The following is a 23,130-nucleotide window of genomic DNA, read 5'->3' on the forward strand; positions in this document are numbered from 1 at the left end:
CTGAATAAAGACTTTAATATTATCTACTTCTACCTCTCTGTTTTAGAGATGAGGAAATGGGTTCTGAAGATGATGTGATACGGTGGCCCAGCTAATTGGTGGTAAAATTGTGGTGTCCATCTGTATTTTCTAGAGGCTTATCGTAGAAATCACTGTACAGCTTGTTAAGCTTAAAAAAGCTGTGTTTCTTAGGGTAGCAAGGCTCTAGATAACAGTCCTGAGGAACATTCTTAGTAAAGTAAGTGCTTTAAATATGATTATGCATTTAACTGGACAGGCTCTGCTGAAGAAAATTTTAAACTCTGGATTTCACGTTTCTGTGTCCGATAGCAGTAATACTGAATGGAGCGATCGTTTTTCCCGTTCTTTACAAGGAGAGTGACATTGTAGTTTGTTCTAAGTCAAGTCACAGGGACTTATGCTGTTTTGGTGAAGAAAGTGACTGTTACTTGACAGGCCACTGGAGAGGGCGTCAATTCTCTGCTCCTAGAGAAAAAAGTCACACACAAAAGAAGAACAAGCGTGTGTGGACGTTTTTCTTTCAGTTTATATTTGGGGTCTGTTGGGGTGAATATCATCAGCAGAAGAGAGAAAACTATTAGTAAATAAGGAAAAACACTGAATCCTGAGAAACGTAAAACACACAAATCTCACAGCACTTAATATGATAGAGACTTGTACAACTGTAGTCCTTTTTAAAATAACCCAAGGTTAATCTTGCATTTCACATCTTTTAAATTTTTTTAAATGTTTTACTTGAAATAAGTTCAAATTTACAGCAAACTTGCAGGAGTACAACTCACCTCTGTTCATCTCTTACTAACATTTAGTCACATTTGTTTATCGTTGTTAATATTCCATATTTTTTTGAATCGTTTGAAAGTTGCAGCCAGCATACCCTATTCCCCTAAATATTTCAGCATATATTTCTTAAGAGCTAGGACATTCTCTTTCATAACCACAGTGCAATTAACAAAAACAGGAATTGTGACATTGATGTAATACTCTTATGTAATGTAAGCCCGTATCCAGATTTCTATAATTGTCCCCATAATGTTCTTTATAGCATCCTCCTCCTGCCCCCTTTCCAATCCAGGATTTAATCAAGGATTACACATTGTATTTGTCTGTTTAGTTTGTTAATCAGGAGTAGTTCCTCTGCTTCTCTTTGTCATTTAATGGTACTGACATTTTGGACTGTTGTAGGCCAGTTACTTTGTAGCAGTTGGGGTTTGTATGATGTTTTCTCCTAATTTTGGCCGGAGTACTACATAAACGATGCCCTTATTGGAGTATCACATTAGGGCACATGCTATGCTCTTGTCCAGTTACTGGAGCTGTTAACTTTTATCCCTTGGCTTTTTGTGGTGTTGAATTTGCATAATTTAATCTATGTGTTCCAGAGCAATTGGGCATTTAAAGAAGATGGTGTAATTGCTCACTTTCCTCCTTCAATAGTTTCTGGTTTGGAAAGTACCTTTTGCATATTTGATTTTCCTAACATGGGGCGACCTTGTCTCTTAAGGTGAAAGGGCTGATGTCGCATTGAGTGATTCATTGTCTGCGGTTTGGACAGAGTTGAACAGAGAGTTGTGTCGGCCCTTGTGGATACACACACGGTGTTTAAACAAATGTAATCAAGTCAGCCATTACACCGTATTTAATACGGAATATAGTGAACGTTTGCCAAATGAGTGAATGGCATACAATTTGGAGAACACTGTAAATTTCAGTAAACTTAACCCTTTTTTGATACAACAACCTGCCTTAAAGTCATTCGTTTCCCAAGTTTATTAATTTATTTGTTTTGGCCCTGAGTAGTTAGTAATGCCATCTTTGTGAGTGAAGGTGTTCTAACAGAAATAAATGTGATAACAGTATCTTCACTGTGCCTGTGTAACTGTCCTTTACAGTTGTAGGAAATCTATACAGTATGTCTGATAAGTTTATTGTAGAGATGTATTCTGTGGAATAACGACCTTACCTAGTCATTTGCGAATTGAAAAGGCCTGCTAGAAATAGTGCCTGTTATCCCCAGTCCTGAATTATTATCTTTAGTTCTAATGGGACTTCAGGTCTGAGCCACTTGTTCACAGTAAACTACATACAGCAAACCGCATGACTACTTTTTTTTTTTTTTTAATGAATATAGTACATGTGTCCTTTGGCTCCAGTGCCCTTCTCCCTCAAGATAAAAGCATGAACTTTTCCCAAAAGGGGTTGCGGCTGAGGGATGCTGTCAGATGATAAGAGGAAAAGCCAGGCACATGAAGCAAATGTTGGTATTTATAAAACAAATAAAATAGGCCCTACCACCACCCACACACTAAACTCTACGGGGGCCTAGCAACCTAGCAACTGGACACGCAACAGTAAACAAATCCACCCCCAGACGAACAGCTGAAAAGGAAGCCATATTTTTAAACTTCCGAAGGAGGAAGAGGAAAGGGTCTTTGGATGCCTCTTATCTCAGGCCCCAGCCTTGTTCTAGAAAAGATCTGGCAAGGCCAGGCCTGAATCTCTACACGGTCCGATAGGTGTCAACAATAAAGAGACCTGGATTAATCTCAAATGCCAGAGGAGGTCACCTCCTTTCTCTTCCATCACTGTAGTCTTCTGGAGAAAACGTCATCGTGCACCCAAGTGAATGACCCACGTGTGGGAATGAACTCTGTGAGAAAGGTCAGGACTGGAGAAAAATGTGATGTGTCGTAGGAATCGTATTTTCAGGTTGAGCCCAGTCTTCTGGAAGAGTGAAGAAACTGAGCTGCAGGGAGATTGAGGGATTGGCCTAATATTTAATGGAGGTCGTGATAGACCTGGTCAGGTAGCAGAATCTGCAAATTATTAGCCTCGCCAGTGTTACAGGAGGCAGGTCGTTAGTTAAGATTCAAAGTACTGCATAGAACTTAAAAGTACAAGACTCAGAATAAGTGAGCTAAGTAAGAGAAAAAAAGGTAGCAAAGGGAAGACTGGAAGAGACAAATATTTGAAAAGATGGCGTGGAGCTTTTTCAGAGGAGTGAACAGGTAATATGTTGGGGCATAGACACATTGGAGAATAGTTTATAGTTATTACTTGAATCCCTCAAGTGGAAAAAGGGGTCAAAATAAACGTGTGTTCTAACTTTTGCTGTAGGGAAGTCTGTAATAGCCATCCCAGTGAATTAAAGTGGGATACTTGTCTTTATACTTACAATTTCCTCAAGAGGATGGGTGACTTCTTAGCCAGGACCAGTGAAAGGAAGGTCAAGGCCCTGACACAATAGGCACTTTTCTTGTAACTCACAGCTCTTGCAGCTCTTTCAGTGCTTTTCCGAATTAGAATAATGCTCTTTCCTGGTTTCAAAGTGTTCCCTTCGGCATAGGTACTTTGTGGTTAATGAATGGCCCTGGCCAACACTGATCAAGAAGGTTTGTATTGGTGATGATTCACTAACTAGAATGACCTTAAGAACACATTGAAAGAGGGAAAGCTTGGGGTGCATTTCTCAGATCTAACATTATAAGCTTATTTTTTGTGTCCCCAAGATTTGCGGTCTATTGAACCCATCTCTAGGTCTACCTTAGGAAAGCCAAAAGGCGTTGCCCCCTCCAAATGAAATGCTTTGTAAAACCAGAGAGAGACTCAGATGTGAGATGTAAATTCTTCTCCGAGGCATGCTCCAAGGTTACATGTGGGATAATTATCATTACCTGCCATATGTTTGGGATAAAACCCACATTTATTAGATTTTCAAGGGGAAGAGCCATTCCAATTACAAAATAAATTTCCAGAACCCCGACAGATGTGGTTTATTATATTTTCCTTCCTTTCTTCCTTTTCCTTAATACTAAATGTTTTTGCATGTAACTGCTTCTGGGAGGAGCAGTTACATGACAGTAGAGGAACATGATGATAGAGGAATATCTTTGTCGCTGGATGCCTTTATTTCAAATGTACAAAACAATATCTAATGATTATAATTATTTCTGTTAGAATAGGGACCATTTCTGATGGTGATGATCTGCTTTTCCTAGGAAGGGGAAGGAGGTTCGGGTACTGGTACTGGTTGAGAACCCACTCTTGGCACAGGTACTGTGGTGGATACTTAATATACATTCGCTGGTATAATCTTCCCAGCGGACATGTAGGATTTCGTTACTGTTTCCACTTTACAGCCAGGGAAGTGAGGGTTCAATGGAGTAACTTGCTTGTGGAAGGTGGCGCAGCTCTGGTGGACCTCTGTGAGTCAAAGCCAGTGAGTGACTCCAAAGCCCATTTAAATAAAGGTGACCAGGAAAGCATCTCCATTGGACTCGCATGCAGATCTTGAGAAAAACTTACTAGACTCATTTCCTGCCACCGCCCTGGATTCTGGTTGACTCTGGGCTTACGTTTCCAGCCTCGGTGGAGACTTGGTCTCTGTATGGTGGATTCATGTGCTTTGCGCGTGCTGATGGGTCAGAATAGGGATGGACTGGAGGGTATTCTGCTCAGCGAAATAAGTCCGAGGAAGACAAATACCATGTGATCTCACGTAGAGGTGGAATCTAAAGAACAACAAAAAGGAACAAACAAAACAACAGACTCATAGATACACAGGACAAACTGATAGTTGGTAGTTGCCAGAGGGAAGGGGATTGGGGGACTGGGTAAAAAAGGGGGAAGGGAGTAAGAAGTACAGATTGGTAGTTACAAAGTGGTCATGGGGATGTAAAGTACAGAAGAGGGGATATAGCCAGAAATAATGTAACAGCTATGGATGGTGTCAGATGGGTACTGTATTTATTGGGGTGATCACTTCATAAGTTGCATAAATGTCTAATTGCTATGGGGAAAAAAAATCAGAACAGATATCAGAGCCCAAACCCACAGAAGCTGAGGGTGGAGACCTGCTCAGAAGAAGAGGTTTAACAATTTCTGTCAATTAAAAAAAATGATTCTTGAATGAGTTTTCATAAGTCAAATTTTTGAATTTAGGTTATCCCAGCTTCATGTTCTCAGTTGCCTCATTGTAGAGAAGAGGACCTGTGGGGTAATGGCAGCGTTTTAGCATCCCGGTTTCCATAGCAGGAATTAAAAATAACGTGGCTGTGCCTGTTGCTTGGCCGTTAGATTACATTTTGCTCCTACAAAGTGCTTTATCAGCCGACACATCTCTTAAATGAATTACCTTCCATTGCCTGAACAATACGTGTCTGGTGGGCCAGCTCCAACATTTTGTAGATTGGTGGCCCTTTGCAGCCATGTCTGTGGCCTGTGTTTAAATAGTGACACTTTATCACTAGTGCCAGAAGAAATACGGAAGTCAAGTGTTCCTCAGCGTCGCTTTTGATGGTTTTTACCGAACCAGACCTTCAGTTTCCTTCTGTTGGACTTTTTAATCAGTCTCCAGAAACTTGCTTGGAAGTTAATAGGTTTTGCATTTGCAGGCAGCATTTTCTTATTTTTCCTTGACATTTTCAGAGCAGAAGAAGATACATAGGTCAGTGACTTTTCAGGGCCTATCTGCAAGATGCTTTTACAATAACTTGGTGTTTCCCAAGCATCTGAAAAAAATGGAATTTCCTTTTGCTTCTAGTGAAGAGAAGTCTTGCTGTCAGGATGACCAAAATGAACGTAACGCTCTGTACCTTTAATTCATTCATTCAGTGTTTGTGAAGTACCTGTTAAGAGAATGGACTGTCTGGTCTTAGAGAAGTAGATTCTTTAACAGGGGTTCAGGTGCAGGGGGAGTTACGTGACTGCACAAGCAGTGCCTGTTCCAGATCTAGATGAGTTATGCCGGCAGTGATGGTTCATAGCAGAGATGACACATGGGTGGAAATGACTGGAAAGCCTCCCGGAAGGGTGGGGAGTTCTGCTGGCCTGGAGAGGTCGGCTGTGGAGAGAGCAGAGAGCAGAGGGAGGGAAGGAAACAGTCTTTGAAATAAGGCATTGACGTGGTGTTATCAGGGGCGCTGAGTGAGCTGGCTTTGACGGGAGAGCACAGTTCACACGGAGCACACTCGGAGCTGAGGTCCCATGGATAGTCGTTCTGTGCCTGGTAGTGTCGCTAGCTGACGGTGGTGTAGAATGCGCACCCACGTTTAGGGCCCAAACTTTCAGGGGGAAAAGAACTTTCATTTCAATTTTTTAATTCAAATTGTATTTGTTTATAGTTAGGTACTTGTTTTTTGTATGATAAAGGAATTTTGGCATGTATTTATTATGACACTTTTAACTCATAAGCATAAATAAAAGAATTAAACATTTACATAGATAAGGAATTAGAACTACCCATGTATAATGCGCACCCTTATTTTCCCCTCACAGATTTGGGCAATAAAGTGTGCCTTATACGCATACACGGCAAAGTACAGTAATTAAAATGAAATAAAACATAGTCAGTTCCTCCCATGCAATGCGCTTAGTTGCCACACGTGGTTAGTGGCTTCCCTGTTGGGCAGTACAGAGAATAGTGTGTTTCCGTCACTGCAGAAAAGTCTGTTGGCCAGCACTAACGTAGGGCCTACGAAGTTTTCCACAGCAGGATGGAGAGCCCTGGAGCTGTTTTGGCCAGGCCGGTAGTGACAGGGTGAGAGTAGCACCCAGAGAACACTGCGCGGGAGAGGAGAGGAAGGTGGGGACCGTGGAGTGAGCAGACCCGTCCCTTGGCTGTTTTGCCGTTCCGAGTGGGCTGTGAGAAGGAGCCAGCTGTTCCAGAGGGCGGCCTGGGGGATCGTGTCCGGTGGGATGACTGGGGGCATCGAAGAGCCGCACGTGTGTCCCTTGAGGCGCAGCGGGACATGGGGTGCCACCAGTGAGTGGGGAGTCTGTAGAACCTGAGGGAGCACAGTCACGCCTTTACAAGAACCCTACAGGTGGTAGTGAGGGTGAAATCGGGGTGTCTGTGAAGCACATCGCCCAGATGGGCATATAGCAGCTTTGAATCTGGGTCGTTTTAAGGAGACCCCTCTCCTGTATTTTGACACGATGTGAAAGCAGATAATCCTATGTGTGGCTTCCTCTTCCACCTTCTGCATGCGTTACATGTGTGTCGCCTATTCTTTCCCTGTTGGCTTAGAAAGCGGAGAGGAACTGCCATATATTGAGCACCTTCCACGTAAGGTATTTCCTCCCGCTTGGGAGGCTCATGTTGCAGGGGAAGCAACAAAGCTGGGAAGAGGTGAAGCAGACAGAGATTTGAACGGAAAACTCGTGCTCTTTTTATCTCATCTCGACAAGTAAGGATAGCGTCACTATCAGGGCCTCTAAGTGGCAGCGCCCTCCCTTGACCTGGTAACTCGAAGCCCGATGCTGACAGCACATCCACATTTCCAGGCTGTAGCCCTCAGTTCCGCTTGCTTTTCCTTTTTCAAATATAAGATATAGATCTTATCAAAATTGTTTCCTCGCAGCGATGGTCGGTATGGGGGTGACCTGGACCGACCTGCAGCTGGGTTGGTCTGGGACACTGGTTTCCAAAGTGTGGTCCCCAGCCATCAGCATGGCGCCCCTGGGAACTGTCAGAGATGAACATTTTTAGGCCCCACCCCAGATCTGCTGAATCAGGTGGGACCCAACAAGCCGCTTCTGAGTAAGGCCTTCAGATGTTTCTGATACACTCTGAAGTGTAAACATGACCCAAATGAACAAAAAGGATGCTTTTGAACACTTCTTTCTTATGAATTAAATTAGAGCCGTTGGGGCAGCTTTAGGACTTTAAAAATGGCTGCCTGCTAAGTTGTCAGTCGTGGTTGATTGTAAAGATAACATGGGAAATCATACGCATTGAGTAGGATGTAATTTCAAAAGGACAGATGTGTGACTTCTTTTTAAGGCTAGATTCCTGGGTAAATTACTACTCGATTATTGACTGGAAATAATACCAAGATGTGTACAACTGAACACGGCTGGTTATCTCATTAAGAGCTAGTAGTGATTTTCAGTCAAGTCAGTTAAGGGAGCTAATGCTTCATGTTGCTTTTCACAGTATTTTTAAATGTAATTTAAGATTTCTCATGTGTTCTTCTGTGTGTTGTTCTGAATAATTAGATCTGCTTTGTAGTTAGTTAGCAGAGCAGGTCACAATGCAAATGGAACTGATAAAAGGGGTTTAGAATGAGGTTGTAGACAGGCTTCTGTAACTTATTTTGGGGCAGCAAAAAAGGAAAACATTTTGAAGTCACCATTTGGGAGTTTAAAACTCCCAGCTGTGGACTCCACGCAGAGTCAGTGGTGCTTCAGGTAATTCCAGCTCTGGGTGTGCAGCCACCAGCCATGGGAAACCGTTTCCGCATCTCTTCCTCTGTGCAACACAGTCACCCCCTCCACCCCATTCCCCCCAACTGCTCATCTTACAGAGTCCGTTTCCTGTCACTTGTCTCTACGGGGCCTTCCTGAACCTTCAACCTCCTGTGGAATCTGTCACTCCTCCCACCAGGCCCACCTCCGCTGTGCAGACTTCACTAGAACACCTCAAACACCGTAAATGAGCACACTTTGTTCACATGCCTTTCCCCACTCACTGTACTGAGGGCAGAGGCTTTACGTTTCAGTTGTTTTTATTGCTCTCATTTTGACTTCAGCTTCTATCATAGTACCTTACACATAATAGGTGCTCAGTGTTTTTGATTAAATAGAGTTAATTAAAACTGTTCTTCGGGAAAGAGCTTTGCTCCATGTGTGAATGGTTGTAAAAGTCTGGCTAAAGACGAGATCTTTTTTGGTAAAGATTTATGACCCCAAAGGCAAGGCCACTGTAAATCATCAGTCAAGAGATGAAATTACATGTGACCTGGAACCAGTGACAGAAGTGTCACTTTGCTTTGACCCCTGAGATAGGACCTCGAGGAAAAGTTGGGACTAACACTTGGTGAAAAACTGAATTTCAACCCAAATTGTTTAATATTTCTGTGTTGTATATGGCCTGTTTACTTGGAACTCTCTCTGTTTGCTTCTTTCTGCGTTAATCTCATTTTATTGCTCTGTGAATTAGAAGGAATTCTTTACTTATTTTACAGATGGGGAAACTGAGACAGCAAGCTTTATACAGTTCTAGTCTATTCATAAGGCTGAAGATTTTCGTAACCCTCTTCGGAATTCTCTGTGCCATCTGAGATGAGACTGTTAGGTACATTCATAGAGTCACCCACTGAATCTGTAATTCAGAAATCCATAAATAGAACATTAGGAATGTATATCAGCAGGGATGTAGAAATTACATTTTCCTGAAGGTACAGTCATTTATTGATTGATTAATAGACTGGTTTGTTTCCTTTCATGTGGGGATTGACTTTGGGTCCTTACCCTTCGTATGGAGACCCTTATCTGTACTCAGAGTTTTGTTTCGTCTTTGTTAAACTAAGAAAGCCAGGGGCCTTCGTGCATCTTTGGAGCCCTTCACAAAGCTCTGTTTGGATTAACTGCTGCCCCCTCGTGATATACGGAGCATCTGGCATCTCGGGTGGAATTCTCAGCTGTCTCTCGTTGTTATGTCCACAGAAGGAAATGGGAGTTTTATCTTACTACTCAGGCAGTGGTACGTTCCTTTTTTGGTCCATGGGACCCACCAGGCTGATTGTGGGCTCATTTCCTACCATTCCTGTCATCCTCTTGAACTAGTTGCAGGCCAGGCGTGCTCTTCCCCTTCTCTCACCAACAGGAGTTCCTTCTCGGTCACCTCCCACACCCCTGAATTCTACTTAAAGTGTATTAGGTTTGCCAACATTGTCTGGTTCGTCCTATCTGCGTGGTGAGCAGAATCCCAGGCAGCATAACATTAAGCTATTGCTGTGGGCCGTTCCCATAGCCAGTAGCTTTCCTCCACAAACCCCCATTTTCTAGATCGCTTTGAAATTGTTTATTTTACCCTTGCCACCAAATATGCTGTCCTTATTTTACTACGTAAGCCTCAGAATTAAAAGTGGGCTTTCCTCTTCACCATGAGCCAAAAATAGGCTGAAATTTTTCATTTCTGTCAAGTTCCCTGGGGGTGTGGGGGGGGTGTCGCTGCTGGTCCTGGGGCCACACGTTGAGAATTCCTGCGCCTGCGGAGCAAAGTTCAGGGGCTGAGGAGTCACGTGGATGTGGGTTTACATCCCTGTGCTAGTAGGAACCCGCGGACGGAGCCTTGCATTCTCCATCTGTAAAATCCAGCACGGGGATACCGATATTACAGGGTTTTTGTGGGGATTAAATATTATTTGAAAAAGGGCAGCAATATCTAGCGTTTGTTGAATACTTACTCAGTACCAGGTACTTTGAGAAGTGCTTCACATAAGTCATTCACTCTTCGACAGGTAAATGCTGTCCCCACGTGGAAAGATCCGAGCTAATCGTATGCCCGTGTGCCCGGTCTTCCTGCCTTCCCTGAAGAAGGCCAGGACCTGTGTGGTGCGCCTTAGATTTGCATAAGGCTCGTTTACTTCTTTTCAAAAATTTGACACTTTAAAAAAAAGCTGGATAGTTATGTGAAACGGTTTTACCAGTAACGCTGGACAAGGAAAATGTCTATTTTAATCTGAAATGATAGAATATTTCTTCTTACTATGTTTATGGTTTTTCAGTACTGTGGATTGTTTAATGCCCATATTTGTTATCAATTAGAAACATTAACTAGCTTTAAAAAGCTTTATAATTTACCTTTAAAACAAATTGATTTTTGTATTCTCTATATATTCCCGTGACTGCTTTTTAGAGGGTTTCATAAAGCTAATTTTGCCACTTACTTAAAATTCTTCACCTGTAATTAAGTAAGACCAAAAAATAGTAAAACTCATTACTTTATTTGGCTTTTTTGAGGAAAAATATGATATACTAGAGGAGATTTTAAGGACAGTAAAGACCTGGAGAAACTGAAATGTGGGATATTTTTGTTTACTTGAGAATGGATGGGAGCATTTATTTTGTGCCTGTTGTATGCTAGATACTTGAAATACCTTGGTAAAACACCAGTACTTACTTTGTATGGTGGGTGAGGGTTTCAATGGTAACCCTGATCTGTGTAAGACTCGAAAACGGGGCTGGTGGATAGTTAACACTTGATGAAAGAGCCATTATTGTTTCATGCACTTCAGATATGTGAACATAATAAGTTTCTATCCTGATAGGCTTTACAGTCGAGCAGTTGCCAGAAAGCCTTTGGGTAGTTCCTGAAACCACCACAGTGCTGGTGACAGGTGAAGCTGCTGTCTGAGTCCTGTGATTGCAAAGCACATGGTCTTCCTCCTAGAGCAAGGCCTCCCGTTCTGTACCGACAGCCTCTCTTCTTACCCTTGATGTAGTTGCCAGTGTCCCACTTGCATGTCTCTTTCCTGTGGCCTCATAGTTAGTTGTATCGTGCGTTGGGAGTGAGATAGGAGTAAGTGTGGTTCGACGTGACCTGCTGGGTTCCCCTGCTCCTGCGCGTGCACGGACCCCACGTGGGCAGGTTCAGGGCAGTCAAGAGCTGGATCTACGAGCTGGATGTACGTGCAGGAGGTGAAGAAGGTGGGTGTTGGGTCAGGTCCGGAGGCCTTTCACCTCAGGGCGAGGACCGGAAAGAAAGGCATCGTCTTCATGCTTCGCTGTCTCGCTCTAATCATCAGTCAGGTGGGAGGAGATTGTGGCAGGTAAAGGGAGCAGCACGGCCAAGCAGAGAGACTAGTAAAGAGTGAGGCTTAACCGTCTTCGTGCGTTCTTGAGCCGCCCGCGGCTGGGTGGGTTGTAGCGAGTGGGGAGAGGCTCTGTGCGGAGATGAGCTGGAGGGGGAGCGGCTGGGTCGTGAGGGCCTCTGCTGCGCACGGAAGGGACATGCTCAGGAGTTGTTAGTGGGGTGTCCTGTGGCCCTTCCCAGAGTTTCAGGGGACTCACTTGATCACGTTGGATTTGGGAGACTCTTCTATTACTACCTAGTGTGTGGAGGGCTAGCCTAGAAGCCTGGAGACCCAATTCCGTGGATGACTGTAGAGGAAAACCCAGAGAACTGACAAAGGAAGCTAGGTGAGTAAGAGTGGGGTGGGTGAGAACAGAAGTCAAATTGATAGATTTTCATTACAGAATGTCCCCCATTTCAATCTTCTGCTGTCTGGGAGGGGAGAACGGGAAGAGAGAGATTGATTTATCTAATATGCAACCACCTGCAATTCTTTGATTAAATTTCGATCAGGAATTAATAAAATTCCTTATGTTCTCTGCATTTTAACCAAATATCTGGTCCTAGTAACAAAGGGAAGACTGTCTCTTTAACTGGTGGCCTATTTATTGTGGTAGTTCCAAAGAGTTGTGAAACATTTGTGGGAGGGAGAGGCCTTTTTTTTTTTTTTTTTAGCCACCAGCCAACACCCTCCAACCAATTTAGTTTTGCTTAAACAAGAATAGACAGAGGCAGGGTTGTACATGGAAACAAAAAGCTTATATTCTTAGGATGTTCAAAAACTCTCTTCTTTTTAAGGAACACTTCCTGTTAAGGGGACCGCACATTAAATGATTTCTAAATTTTCTGTAATTGGATTCTTTTTCCAGCTGAAGTTTGAAGATTCTTCCCCATTAGGGAGAATGGTTTCTACAACCTTAGGGAGAACTCAACAGCTTTACCGTGCGCCATCTGCTGGTTTCATTTTCATGGACCAAATAGGTGGTGCTTGGCAATCTCTCAAAAATTTCCGTGTATCTTAGTGCTGCAAAATTATGAAGCTGGAAAACAGTATGAATTATTGTTAGTACCGTGTTTCCCCAAAAGTAAGACCTAGCCAGACCATCAGCTCTAATGCGTCTTTTGGAGCAAAAATTAATATAAGACCCGGTAGTATATTATTATATGTTATATTTTATATGAGACCTGGTATTATATTATACCCGGTCTTATATAAGACCGGTATTATATTTATATTATATTATATTATATTATATTATATTATATTATATTATATTATACCTGGTCTTATATTAAAATAAGACCGGGTCTTATATTAATTTTTGCTCCAAAAGACGCATTAGAGCTGATGGTCCGGCTAGGTCTGATTTTCGGGGAAACACGGTAGAGTATTTCCAGTTACCATTTTGTGTTAGCATTGGGGAAGGTGGTGCTTTGGTCTGGCATATAGACATATGTGATTAAAAATGAAGAAGGCAGGTTATAGGGATTTCATTGACCCAGGTTGAAGTAGAAAGTAACTTTAAATGTCAAATAAAATTGTTAAATATTTTCTAACATTGAAATCATCTGAAATCTGTATGGTATGTGGAATGAATTTATTAACAGTTTATGCCAAAAGCCAATAAATTTCTCAGTGGATTTCTGTTAATGTTACTTGAGGTACTTTGAGGCACCTTTTTAGGAAAGCTTTATAAAAAGGGCCAGTCTGGAGAATGGGCTTTACTCTCAGGGAGGTGGAAAGTATCTGAATATTTTTCCGCTGAAGGGAGAGACCACCTTATCTGAAACAGCCTCTCACCTCTACTTCAAACACTTTAATCCCTTACCCCTCTTATTCTTTTTTTTAAGATTTTATTGGGGAGGGGACTTTATTGGGGAACAGTGTGCACTTCCAGGACTTTTTTCCAAGTCAAGTTGTTGTCCTTTCAATCTTAGTTGTGGAAGGTGCTGTTCAGCTTCAGGTTGTCCTTTCAGTCTTACTTGTGGAGGGCGCAGCTCAGCTCCAGGTCCAGTTGCCCGTTGCTAGTTGCAGGGGGTGCAGCCCACCATCCCTTGCGGGAGTCCAACCGGCAACCCTGTGGTTGAGAGGACGCGCTCCAACCAACTGAGCCATCTGGGAGGCAGCTCAGCTCAAGGTGCCGTGTTCAATGTTAGTTGCAGGGGGCGCTGCCCATCATCTCTTGTAGGAGTTGAACCAGCAACCTTGTGGTTGGGAGCCCACTGGCCCATTTGGGAATCGAACCGGCAGCCTTCGGAGTTCGGAGCACGGAGCTCCAACCGCCTGAGCCACCGGGCCGGCCCACCCCTCTTATTCTTTGTAATACAACTTTCCCCTTGATGTTACTAAGGTCTCATAATTTGATGGTTTTACCTGCTAAAATATAATCTCTGTGAGGCCGTGGTCCTTGTCTCTTCCATGTTTATTCCCTAGTTTTTAACAGTGCCTGACACGTGTTTGATGATCCATAGCTATTGTATGAAAAAGTTCATTTTGCTGACAACCAGAATGGGTTTCAAGTGGTTAGTACTAAGGGACCGACTGTGATCTTATTCCCAGCCCCATGTTTTTCCTACATCACTACCCTGTGTGGTGGCAGATGTTCTGTTAGTTTTCTAGCCTGACGGCAACGATATCATGCACTGATGTCAGTTCTTATCTTAAAGATGCTCAGGGTACGGCTTTGCCACAACTGTGCCTTATACATTTGCCTTTTATTTTCCTAGAACACGCCAGTAAATTAGGCATAGCAGATGTAGCTCGTGCGTCCTCCTGTAATTAAAGCTGTGTTCTTTTGAATGAATTCCAGTATAAGAGAGGCAAAGGGACGGCACTAAGACAGAAATACAAGAAGATCAATATTTCTTTGAAGTTTGCTATTGCTCTATGACATTTTGTTAGCTCCATTATATCCAGTGTTTAAAAACTCTCAGATCTGACAGCTGTTTCCTGAATGATTTTGGATTCGTTTGCAGCCTTTCACCTCCTCCTCCACATCAGCCCTGTCCACTCACGGTGACTATCATCTGTTTCAAACAGAATTTGAAATCCGGGCCGAGAGAATTCTTGTTCCTCTGGCTCCTAATGGGCCGTGCTGGCTGGAGATGACCCCGTGGGAAGCCTCCCTCCCCTGCCTTGTGTGCAGCGCAGCGTCCAGAGCTGCCTCGTGGTTCCTGCGGTGCCTGTTCCTTTTCCTGCAGTGCTCTTGTACAGCTGCAATTGCTGCTTTAGGTCTCTTTCTCCCTTAAGAGACTACGAGCCCCCAAAGGGCAAGAACTGTCTCGTCTTTACATTCTCAGCGTCTGTCATCCTACGTCACCCAAGCGCCCAGCCAATGTTTAGTTAAGCGAAGGAAGTGATAAGCAAGACAGATTTCGTAGTTTGCTTATTTGTAGTATTTTAAGTTTTGTTTCTTTCACGGATGACACGTTTTTGGTTCAACCCAACAAACGTGGATTGAGCGCTTGGTGTAGGTGAGGCCCTTTGAAGAGATGCTGAGTCTACAGAGATGAACTAGGTACAGTCTCCTCCCAGGGGAAGGGGCTAAGCGTCGGAAGGTGTGCTCCTGCGGGGGATGACCTGCCCTGGCCCCCAGCAGCGGTGAGCGCAGCCGTTTCTCCGCAGAAGCCTTCCTTCCATGCCCCTGGCGGCAGACCTTGGGCAGCCATCTCCTCTGGACCCAGAGAAGCTGGTGCTTACGCTAATTATAGCGCTTGGCACCCTGTGCATAAGCGCGTCTGCCCAGGTTCCTGGAGGGCAGGCACCAGGAAATGTTTATCACTCTAGTACCTGGCTGATGGCAGAGACAGAATGTGTCACACAGAAGGCGCCGAGGGCTTGTGTAGCGTGAATGGATGGACAACTTCAGGCCGTGGAAATGGGAACAGAATACCGAGGAGACAGGAGGAAGGTGATGAGCACAGGAATGTGCCATTAACTGTTTCAGCTAATTTACCTACTTGATGGACTATAAACATTTTATACTAGCAGTAAAAAATAGTGAAATAATAAGATAAATAGTAGTAAAGGAAATGTTTCAAGTAATAAAATATTTTACACATTTTAAGGCTCATTTTACTTGTCAACATTCATGTTTAATACAATAGTCATAGTTTCCAATATTTATATTTTAAAAATAACCCTAATACTAACAGGTAGCAGTCTTATATATGTTTGGTAGCAGTAAGTCATTTGAAACTCCTTTAACTTTGATTAATTAAATCTGGCTTTCTACCAAATTAGTACAGATTAAGAATTATACTTTGCCTAGATTATACCTTCCCATAAGGTTTGTAGTTGCTGAGGGAATTATTGACAAGATGGTTAAAATAAAGAGAAATCTGAAATATTTTAAATGATGGTTAATTAACTGTACCATGAGTCTAGGAAGTAATATTTATTTTAGTTTGGCTAATGAGCTCTCTGGGAGCCTCAACAAGAAAGTATTTTAAGTTCTTGACAGCATTGCGGCTGCCCTTAAATAAAGAGAAATATGGTCAGTCTCATAATCTCGGTGGCGTTTGAGTTCAGGTTCTTCTCGGTCCAAAGGATCCCGTTTCTGGGTTTGAGGCAGTGGAACAGATAGATGTGTGGTACGTTGTGAAAAGACCCACTTAAGACTGGAGGAAAATGAAACTGTTCCTGAGTTTGCTGTGTCTGCCTTCAGATCCCTCCTCCACGGCCTGTTCTGAGGGTTGTTTAGAAATCATTCCTTTTAATGCTGCAAGTCCTTTAAGCCTTGCTCCTCTGATGTCACTGATCCTCTGTTCTCTGATTTCTCCTCTCTGGCTGGTGTTTCCTCATTGGTCTGTGTCTCCAGATCAGTTTCTTCTTCCTGCCGTCCCTGTAGGAACACGAGGGTCTAGTCCTTGGCTCTCCGTTACCGCGTACCCTCCAGGCCGCTTCACTTCGTGCCTGCAGCGTGACTGTCAGCTCTGCGTCACCAGCCCAGACCTTTCCTGACAGCCTGTCCTGCTAACTGCCTGTTGGGTCGTAATAGCTACAATCCCCCCAACTGGTATTCGAAACGACACCGAAAGCTTGCTCTCCTTACTCAGCTCATTCCCACGACCAGGGCCCCACCATTTATCCTTAGCGAGATACCACTTCTTCTGAGGATGTCGCTTCCTGTGTTCTCTCTTCCTGTCTTTGTCCAGCCCCCATCCAGTTAGTGACCATATTTCATCAAATTGTTTTCAACAGAATGCCTGTCTCACATTGGTTTCTTTTTACACCATCTTGCTTCTATAGCATTTGAAGCTCTCTTTGCTCCCTTTCCTGGTGTTTTTGTAACATTTTCCCCAAATGGTTTCCTTGCTGCTATTCTCTTTCTGTGTTAGGATACTGCTGTGAGATAAACCTTTCTAGAACATTTGCTGCTTTTAACATGTTGCCCTCCACCGCTCTCCCAGTATATACCACACAAGGCTGTGTTTTCCCCCTTACCTACATAGTTTCAAGTATCTTTATTTAAAAAAATTGGAAAACACAAGAAAGCATGGGGTATATTAAAATTGGCCTCAACGACTGTCTAGGAATAACTGCTATTAAAGTTTTGGTGTTCCCCCCACCCCACCCCCAAATGTGTGTTTTGAGTATCTGCTAGTTATTCTAGACAAAGGAGCTATCTCAGTGAATAAAAATGCTCTCATGGGGCTTACATTCTGGTGAATAATCGTTATTTATTGAGATATGATTGCCATGTAGCACTGTATTTGGGGTGTACGACACGATGGTTTGGTATATGCATATACTGTGAAATCACAGTAAGTTTAGTTAACACATCCATCACCACGTATTGTTAAAAAGTTATTTTCTGGTGGTGAGAACTTTTAAGATCCCTCTCAGCAACTTTCAAATATACAATGCGGTATTGTTACCAGGTTCAAACTCTAGTCACCATGCTGTCCATTGCCGCTGTTCTGCATTCCATCTAATGTATCATAACTGTCATTTATTGAACACTTATGTGCCATGCATTGGTACAGCTGCCTTACTTTTGTCAATCACTTAACTCTTACAACAACCTCATGAGGGAAGTATGGTTGACCTCGCTTATGGCACAGAGAATTTAATGTTCCCCCAGGTTAAACAGCGAGAAAGTGACATGCCATCCTTTTAACCACTGTGCTGTGGTAACAAGTTATAAGCCAAGTTGGAAAGTTAGGAAACACGGTGACTTAAGGTGGTGATAATAGTGACCTCTGGTGAGCAGGACTATGGCAGCACTTGTTTTCCAGAACCTGAGATGCTTTGTACTTGTTTTTCTTCTCTCGTTCTGTGTTTCACCAAAAATAAAACCTACCCTAAAAAGAAGCCCCAGTTGAGATCGTCAGCCAGACGGGCGGCTTTAGTACGTCACCGCGATGTTACAGAAGTGACATGACTGTATTGGAATAAATGTAGATTGTTGTACATGGAAAAACAAGACATCCCCTAAAAATATGCGTCTTAAGGACCTAATGTGTCTTTTGGAGCAAAAATTAATATAAGACCCAGTCTTATTTTCGGGGAAACACGGTAGCAAGCCCTCCACTTTTATGCCTCATAAACCATGACCCCTTTTGACTGGGCTTGCCATGGCAAACCCTTGATTTCCCTGTGGAAATTCTCCCCTTTTCCCTCTGCCACCTTCTGACCTGTTCTTGATGATGTGATGGTTAAAAAGGGCGGGTGGGGGTTGAGGGGTGCCTCGGATTTGTAACATTTGCCAATTTCAGTTGTGTAAATACTCCCATAATGGTTTGCTTCATGCTATCTATGCCACATCACTGGGTGCAATGTTGGCAGAGGATGCGTGCTGGTAAAAGATACGCAGTCACACCTTTATAATAGAATTCCTACCATGTAGACACAATAGATGCAAACCTCAAGAGCATAGATAATATTAGGATGTGATAAAAATAATGAAACAGTGATGAGTTTTGAGTATTTATTACATTTGTCTTTAACATTTTAATTATAAGCTTATGTCGTTTAATTTTTAATGGCTGCATTTATTTAACAAGATACCTGGCTTGCAAAATTCCTGAAAATACAACAGTCAGCTCTAATGAGCCTGTACGAGCCAGGTCTAGCGTACCACTGCAATTACCTTGCTGCTGCTGGCGCCCACCTTCAAAAACCTTATTGCAGACACTGCCTTGCCCTCTAAGACCACAGTGCCAGCCCTTCTTGTACCATTCACCCCTCACAAACCTTCCTAACTGTCTCACTTCCCTGATCTCCGTGTAACAGCTTTTTTCCAAGTCTGCGTCCCTCCCACCCACCCCCACATTGCAGTTCACTTTCTCCGGCCCCTCAGATGCCTTTCTCATCGCTGTTTTATTTTTGCCCTGATCAAGTTACTGTCCCCAGTTAAAGGAAGGCCCCGTTTGTAACTAGTATCTCGGGTCATGGAGTGTCTCCAAGTGCGAAGTTGGGCCTCACGTGGAGAAGAAATCCTTGATCTAGAAAGGAAAGGTCTGTTCTTAGAATTCCAGGTTAGAGACTTAGGTGGATTTTTTTAACTTATTACTAAATTTATAGAAAGGTGATTATCGTGCTATTCATACATTATTATACCACTGTATAAATTAGTTAAAACGAGAAAACTGAGACCCTAGCTATCATTTAAAACCCTGTTTTTATTGGTAAATAAATGGATTGATTGGTGGCATTTAGGACTAATGCATTTTATATTTTGGGGATCACCTGTGTTTACAAAATAGGGCCTAGTGTAGATTGTCTTTCCTATTAGTTCCTATGTCATCTGTCAGCAAAACTAATTAAGGCCCTGAAAAAATTGTCAGGTTCATTCATGAAGACACATGAAAATACCTTTGTAAGGGTAGCGCTCTGTTTCTTGAGTTTAGATTATTGGAGAAGTGGAGATGTAGGTACATTCTCTTCCTGGGCTTGGACCAAACTAAAATATCCATCAAGAATGTCTTTCAGATTGCCCTTGTTAATAAGTTTATCTGTTGTAGTTAGAAACATGCCAGACTTGTTAATAGGGGAGTCAGATTGATTTATCTTTTTATCTGCGGGGCTGGAGCAGCAGCAAAATCACTTAGCAAGGGTCTGCCTAAAGGAGGGTGTAATTCTATTAGAGCAACCACCTCCACAAAAATTCTGACTGAGATCTGTTTCTCGGGTTTGTTTTTGAATCTCCACTGCTCACTTAAGCTGTCAGGCCATCTGAAGTAACACTAGGTGCCTGGTACTCCTGCTGTAAATTTGGAGTCATGTGGTAGAAATGCAGAGTAAGAATTTTGGATGTTTGCTCTCAGAGACTTTATCAGAATGCAGAGATATTCCTTCAAGGAAAACAGGTACTTGAGTTCCAAGTGCCTTCGGAATCTAAATTTCAAGTGCCTTTGAAGTGAATGAGGCCTCTGTGTCCCCTTCTACTTCACATTTGGGGGAGTTGGACTTAATGCTAAAAAAACAAACTATTCAACAAAGCTATGAAAGCAATTTGAAACTTCTTTACTTTTGGGAATGAAAAAAGAGGTTGATACTGAGAGCTTTGTTAGAAGGATTCCAACTGCCTATTAGCCATCTCCTCTGTCCCCAGTTAGGAGGTTCCAGATACCACTAGTACCTGGGGTCTCCCATTGAGAGGAAATCCTTAATCTAGAAAAGGAGGACATAGTCTTAGAATTCCGGGTTAGATATCTCAGTGAAAATACCTTTTTTTCTGCAAAAGCCCACACGTTAAGTAATTTAGGCTTGAGGGCCATTTGTCTCTGTGGCAACCACTCAACTCCTCAGTGACCTGTTCTAGTGCAAAAGTAGCCACAGACAGGGTGTGAGCAAATGGGCATGACTGTGTTCCAATACAACTTTATTTATTCACGCTGAAATGCAAATGTCCTATCATTTTTACGTGCGAAAGACAGTTTTCTTTTGATTTTTTTCCCAACTGTTTAGAAATGTAAAAACCTTTCTCAGCTGTGAGCCATACGAAAACAAGGAGAGGGCGGGATTTGGCCGATGGGTCATAGTTGGCCAACCCGTGCTCTGAAGGATGAAACTTTAGAACTTTCATTTACAGTTTTTGGTTTTTCTTTTTTCCCCCCCAGGTTATAATGGTATTTCAGTACTTTGAGAAATTGGGTCTTCTCATGTGTGCTGCAGACATTTTAACTGGCTGTGGTTTTTCCGTCCAAAAGATACTATTTTACCAGTCTAAGCTTTACAAATATGTTTCCAAGAAAGGGACTTATACACAAGTCTAAAGTACAGTTCTAAATTGTGACTGAAGTCGGTGATAATTTTCTGTTTTACCAGCTGTGCTGTTTATTGTGTTAGGGTGCCTTGGAACTTTCCAGTCCAGCATTCATAGTATTATATAGTACGTTACAGCTGATGTGTCGTTCATTCTGACTTCTTACGTGCTCATTCAACAGGGCAGTGGGGATAACGTAAGAAATAGACACTGAGGCCTTTGGGAAATGCTTTGAACTCTGTTTCTAGAATTAACCTTATTGGAGCCTTTTCTGTTAATAGACTCGATTCTAGGTTTGACTTCAAGATCTTTTGTTTTCGGTGTTTAGGAAACACCACCTGTTGCTTTGCTTTGCTACTGGGCCCAGTAAGCTGTGGCCACCGGGTGGCATGCTTCTCCTGTAGGCTTTGCTTTGCTGAAATGAAAGGGAAACATGCTCTAACAAGGCGAACGCTCTCTCCCCTGTTGAATGCTCATGCGGCCTGCCTTTCTGTAACTTGGTTTTCCCATAGTGCATTACTAAGATCTATACAAAACTGAACCTCAGTGCTTTAAAATCTTTTGTTTATGGTTACAACATGAATGATATGTTTGTAATTGGTGATTAGGACAGTATTTCATAGAATATGCTTATCATGTAGCCACTGACCTCAATTTAAAAATTTAACATATAAAAACTGTTAGAAGAATATTTGCAAATAAAGGACAGAGATGTTTTAACTTCTGAGTAGTTGCAGAGTCCTGAGCAAAGTTACTAGCCCAAGATTTTTGTGTGATTGCAAGGGTTTAATGGGAGACGGGGGGAGTGAATGAATAAAGAAGGGTAGGGATTCCAGACGGTCAGGAAACACAAATTGTAAGAAAAGTGACCCTCCCATCCTACTAGATAAAGAATGTTATCATAGACTGAGAGCTGAATGTGGTCCAAGAGTTTTCACGTGTTAGTTGTAAGAAGAGAAGGTATTATTTCCACTTATATAGTCAGAGAAACTCAGGTTTAGAGGATTTTAAGTAATGTTTTTGTGGATGAAGTTTAAACCCAGATTTGTCTGAAGTCCAAGCGTTTGCTCTTTGCATCCGACCATTTCCAGGCCAACTCCTGTTAGACGCTCTCCACCCTTGCTGGAGAATGGTGGACTTGGCAGTGATTTGTCGGATGTAGAATTTAGAGAATTGTTGCTGCAAGTGGAACACGGGTTAAGGGGCACTCTGAGTATACGGATGCAACTCACCAGTATCCCTGCCCCATCCTCTCTGCCTTAGTTTTGGACTTTCCTGGATTTCTCCCTGTTTCCCACTTATCAAGTGAATATACCAACTGTTATTTTGTTGCTTTACTTGTGTGTCTAGCCACCTCCACTAACAGGTAAGTTTAAAGAGAACAGAGGTCTTATTTTTAGGTCATTTTGTATTCTCAGTGCCTAGAATCCTGGCAGATAAGCACTCAATCAGTGTTTGTATTTGTATAAATGTCCGAGAATGGGGCACAGGGTAGACGACACGTTTGATTTTCCCTCAAATCGGATGTTTTGTAAAAGACAGACTCTCAAGGGGAGCCTCACTAATGCAGACTTGCTCTGTCTTCCCCTTTCCTAGGGCGATTGTGTGGTCACTGTCCTGCTCGCCGAAGAGGACAGAGTTGAAGATGATGTAGTGTTTTACTTGGTCTTTTCGGGTTCCACCCTCCATCACTGCGCAAGTACCCGGAAGGTCAGTTCCAATAAGCTGGAGACCATCGCTCCTGGTAAGTGTGTGAATGGACTCTTGACCAGCCCTTCACTGGTTCTTGAACGCTTTCACTCTGTGTTCGTCAGTGTAGAGAGACAGGAAGAATGAATCCGGGTGAAAGAACTGTGGTCACGTTGGCATTTTTAACTGCATTTCAAAATGTTTTGTGTATATCTTGCTTGTTTCACCAAAATCAGACCCTAACTAGAAATAAATGCAATAAAATAGTGTCATAAATCGAAAGATAAAGAAAATCAGGTTCAGCAAAAATAGTAATTTATTGGAATATTGAGATTTGGGGGGAGAGTACAGCACATGTGGAAGATACAAGTTCCCAGGTGGATACTGTGGTGTGATTGCAGATTTGATTCTGAATATCAGAGTGGCAGAAGCAGACGTGATACACAGTAATACATCAGTGTCCCTGAGGGACAGACTTAAAAACTCTTCCATAAAGGCCAAACTTCCCCCAAATTAAGAAATTGTAGTTCATGCTGGAAGGAGTGTTTAATCACTGTTGCATTTATAAATGTAATGGAATTAAAAGGAAAGTGTTTGCATATTAAACATTCTTTATAAAGTCATTATGTC

At 42.6% G+C, this 23,130-nt stretch overlaps 1 protein-coding gene across 12 annotated transcripts in view; it reads left to right on the top strand.

Annotated features, from left to right (window-relative positions):
- Window positions 1-23,130, top strand: part of AKAP13 (A-kinase anchoring protein 13) — a 253,883-nt gene that overhangs the window by 65,633 nt on the left and 165,120 nt on the right. For all 12 annotated transcript variants that reach the window (XM_074317388.2, XM_074317391.2, XM_074317390.2 and 9 more), the window contains exon 3: window positions 22,408-22,555. In XM_074317388.2, coding sequence (XP_074173489.2) covers window positions 22,408-22,555 — 148 coding nt within the window. The remainder of the gene's footprint in view (window positions 1-22,407; window positions 22,556-23,130) is intronic.

This window comes from Rhinolophus sinicus, chromosome 13 (genome assembly GCF_057876585.1).
Source record: "Rhinolophus sinicus isolate RSI-liver-muscle chromosome 13, RSI-T2T, whole genome shotgun sequence".
NCBI classification, from domain to species: domain Eukaryota; kingdom Metazoa; phylum Chordata; class Mammalia; order Chiroptera; family Rhinolophidae; genus Rhinolophus; species Rhinolophus sinicus.